The sequence below is a fragment of the Olea europaea genome, unplaced genomic scaffold, assembly GCF_002742605.1.
Source record: "Olea europaea var. sylvestris unplaced genomic scaffold, O_europaea_v1 scaffold5078, whole genome shotgun sequence".
NCBI lineage: Eukaryota > Viridiplantae > Streptophyta > Magnoliopsida > Lamiales > Oleaceae > Olea > Olea europaea.
Window position 1 is genome coordinate 12,458 of NW_019263394.1, and position 3,651 is coordinate 16,108.

At 38.0% G+C, this 3,651-nt stretch overlaps 1 protein-coding gene across 1 annotated transcript; it reads right to left on the reverse strand.

The window, feature by feature from the left end:
* Positions 1 to 344: 344 nt before the first annotated feature.
* Positions 345 to 1,873, reverse strand: LOC111388577. The gene is made up of 5 exons (XM_023013332.1): positions 1,352 to 1,873; positions 1,205 to 1,305; positions 1,039 to 1,132; positions 600 to 827; positions 345 to 527 (listed from the first exon to the last, which is right to left on the reverse strand). Exons 1-5 carry the CDS (start codon positions 1,871 to 1,873, stop codon positions 345 to 347), a joined length of 1,128 nt encoding a protein of 375 aa, XP_022869100.1.
* Between the last annotated feature and the right edge of the window lie 1,778 nt (positions 1,874 to 3,651).

Consider the following 3,651-nt stretch of genomic DNA (forward strand, 5'->3'; position numbering starts at 1 on the left):
TTGCAATATGTCACTGGTCATCTTTTGTTGGTCACAATAAATGGTCACAGATCTCTGTATATTAGTCACAACTCATTGACATCTAGTCACAGATGATTTCATATATTCACAGTTGATTGCGCAGGGGTCACAGGTCACTGAATTCTGGTCACAGATCATTTATATTGGTCACAAGTCACTGCATTCTGGTCACAGGTCATTAATAATGATCATAGTTAACGCATACTAGTCACATGTTATTGTAGAATGATCACAGATCATTAATTTGTGTCATCCAATGTTTTGCATCCTACGTTTACAAAAAATCAATGAATGAAAAAAACAATGGAATTATAAAAAATTTATCAATGTGCATTTCCAGTCTTCATCCTCTTCCTCTCTTTATTCTTATTGCTTTGACTCAACGGAACTAAGTTGTTGTATGTTCTACAATTGTGACCACTTTCACCACACCGACCACATTTGACAGTTATGTTTTTCTCGTACGCTGCTTTGAATCTCTTCTCAGTAGGCCTTTCACAACTTTGCTTTTGATTAGGTGCAATTACAACTATGTCATAGACATCATTTGGCACGGTCTATTCAGCTGGATTTCCTACCAGAAAAATGGTTTCTTGGTATGTATTTCTGAACGCTTCACTTGTGTAGTAGTAGGAGCAGTATTCATATGGATCCATCTTCATACTCGCAAACACAGCCAAAGCATGTGGACAAGATAGTTGATCAACTTGAAGCATCCTACATGTGCATGTCCGATTTTCTATATCAACAACGAAGGAGGAACTTTCACCGCTAACTGAGAACATTGCCTGATTAATAGGTGAAACCTACAGATATAGACTCAAGTTATAGGCATAACAAGTCACGTAATTAAAAAGTAGGACACGGATGAAATTACATGTCATGTAGTTCTATATAATATTGCACAAATATTACCGAAACACAACGGTACAGATTACAGCAAAAGTCACAGCACATGTCACAGATCATATCCGGTAAGTTACAGATTATAGATTAGGTCACAGTAATCAAGCTTACCCACAGGTTTCTCATATCTGTACTCATTTCCCTTATCTTCTTCTCATACTTGATTGACAAGGTTGTCAAAGTGCCTTGGGCATCCTCCTTGTGTCTACAGAACCAAGATTATAGAATTTGTCTCAATGACTCCAACAAAGCTAGAATAGGGTAGTTCTTGGCAGACTTTGTAACCGCATTAACCAACTCCACAATATTCGATGTCATTGTAGAATACCGGTTTGAAGGCATGTGGAAACGTGACCATCTCTCAGGTCCAACTTCATCCTACAAAACAAAACCATGGAAATGTGTATCATATAGCGTACAGTACCATGTTAAACGTATTTATGTGAATATCATCATAGGACAACATATAGTATAGTACCAGATAACCCCTTATCTTCTGATTAATCGAGTCGAGTTGTTGCATGTAATATTCATATTCCAATAGTGTGTAGGCATGAACAGCTGCATTGAATGCTTGTGTTATGTTTTGTCCTGATCTCCCGTACTGTGATTTTAGATTTTGTAGTAGATGGTAAGAACATATCCCGTGACATGCTCCCAGATACACATTTTCAATCGCCTTTTTGATGCTGTTGTGACGATCCGACACGAAGCACAAACTGTCTCTATCCCCATATACTTTTCTCAACTGTCTAAAAAACCATGTCCAGGAGCTGTCATTCTCGTTATCCCCAATCCCGAAAGCAAGTACATAAATGCTGTTATTTGCATCTTGTGTACATGCCGTGAATAAGGTGCCACCATAATGTCCATTTAGATAGGTGCCATCAACCACAACAACTGGCCTACAATGTTTCCATCCCCGTATAGATGCACCTAGTGCCATGAAGCAATATTTAAACCTATTGTGACCATCAATTTCTAGACATGTGACTGATCCAGGATTTGTTTGTTGTAGCACAAAAAAAAAAGGCTGGTATCTTATTGAATGAATCAGTTGGATCACCCCTAAGCACTTTCAGAGTTTCCTCTTGAGATCGCCAAGCTTGGACATAATTCAAAGATACTTCGTATGTATGCAGCATGTCGTTGCATATATCATTCGGTGTGTATATTGTGCGCGATGATGTGTACTTATACTTAATGCAAGTTGACACAACCGTCTTTGTTACTTGCCTATGAGTACTGAGTACGATGTTTGAAGCACATATGTGACCTTCTGCAATGTGTCTGATTTTAAACATATCTGTTTTGGCTAGCTTTGATGCTCTACATATCCAATTACACTCATCACGTGAATATTTTACAAGATAGTCTTTCTTCTCGGACCGAACAACCACGTACTCAAACATGTTTTGGATTGCATAAAACGACAAGCTCAATTTCATTATCTCCTTGTTACGGAAGACTCTTCCTTCCTCTACCTCCCTAGCATCTGCCACCGCCACAACTGTGAGCTCATGCTCAAGATTGTCACTAGATGGATCCATTATTGCTCCACATATGTCTGATGACATATCTGTCAATGAAAACCTATGTTCGTTCGATTGAACATCAACTGATAGCGCAATAGGCTGTTTTTCGATATCCGCAGTTGTCACCTCGATGTGAATTGGATATTTCGCAGGGTCATGACTCATATCCTTTAAAACCATGTAAGACAAGACGTTCTCATCACTTTTGATTGCTACTGGAGGCAGATCACTGTTCAAGACATACTTCATTGTCACAGCAACTTTTGCAGGGTCAAAGCTAAACTCTTTCATAACTGTGTCGACAAGCCTCAAATACCCGCAACTACGATCAATTAAAACCAGTGACACTTGTGATCCATTCAACAGACACACGTGAATTAACCCAATTTTCTGCAAAATTAGCAAATACATGATCAGCCTAACATCCAAATATATGTTAAATCTAATTGCAAATGGGTCAAAATTAAATTAATGGTCAAATGTCACAATAAACATATATCGAATCTCAAGTATCATTGTCACGTATTGAAAACATGCAGGTCACATAGTTTTATTTCCCAGATTTTTTTTACGATAGGTCACAGATCATTGCATAGGTCACATGTGACATTTAAGTCTTTTATATTGGTCACAGTTAATTGCATGTCGGTCACAATTCTGTTAAATGATCACAGATCAAAGCAAACGCATGTAGTACCTTGAATGTCATGGTCACACATTGAATACATGCAGGTCACATGTATTCAATGTGTTACAATTACATGCAATAATCGGTCACAGTAACTAAGTATAGGTCTGTCGCATATGATTAGATTCGAACAAGAGCATCACTATCATAATACACAGATTCAAACATTTCACACATTTCGAGACACAAATACCCATACATACTGAATGCATGAGGTTATATCTTGCATCAAGGTTCACATGTTTTCCATAATGGTCACAACAGTTTCGAACGGCAATGTCCATTATTCATGATCAAAGTCCTGGCAAAAATCATATTTCTTATCAATCGAAGCTTGTCTAGCGTGAAAAAACGACAAATTATAATGAATAAATCACAATTACACACCTGATCAATTTAATTACACGCCCGAATAATATTTTCAGTGACTGTTCGAGCCGATCTCATACGACCCGCGACTGCAATTTGTGACCAGAATTCGATTTCACCGTCAATTCCGCA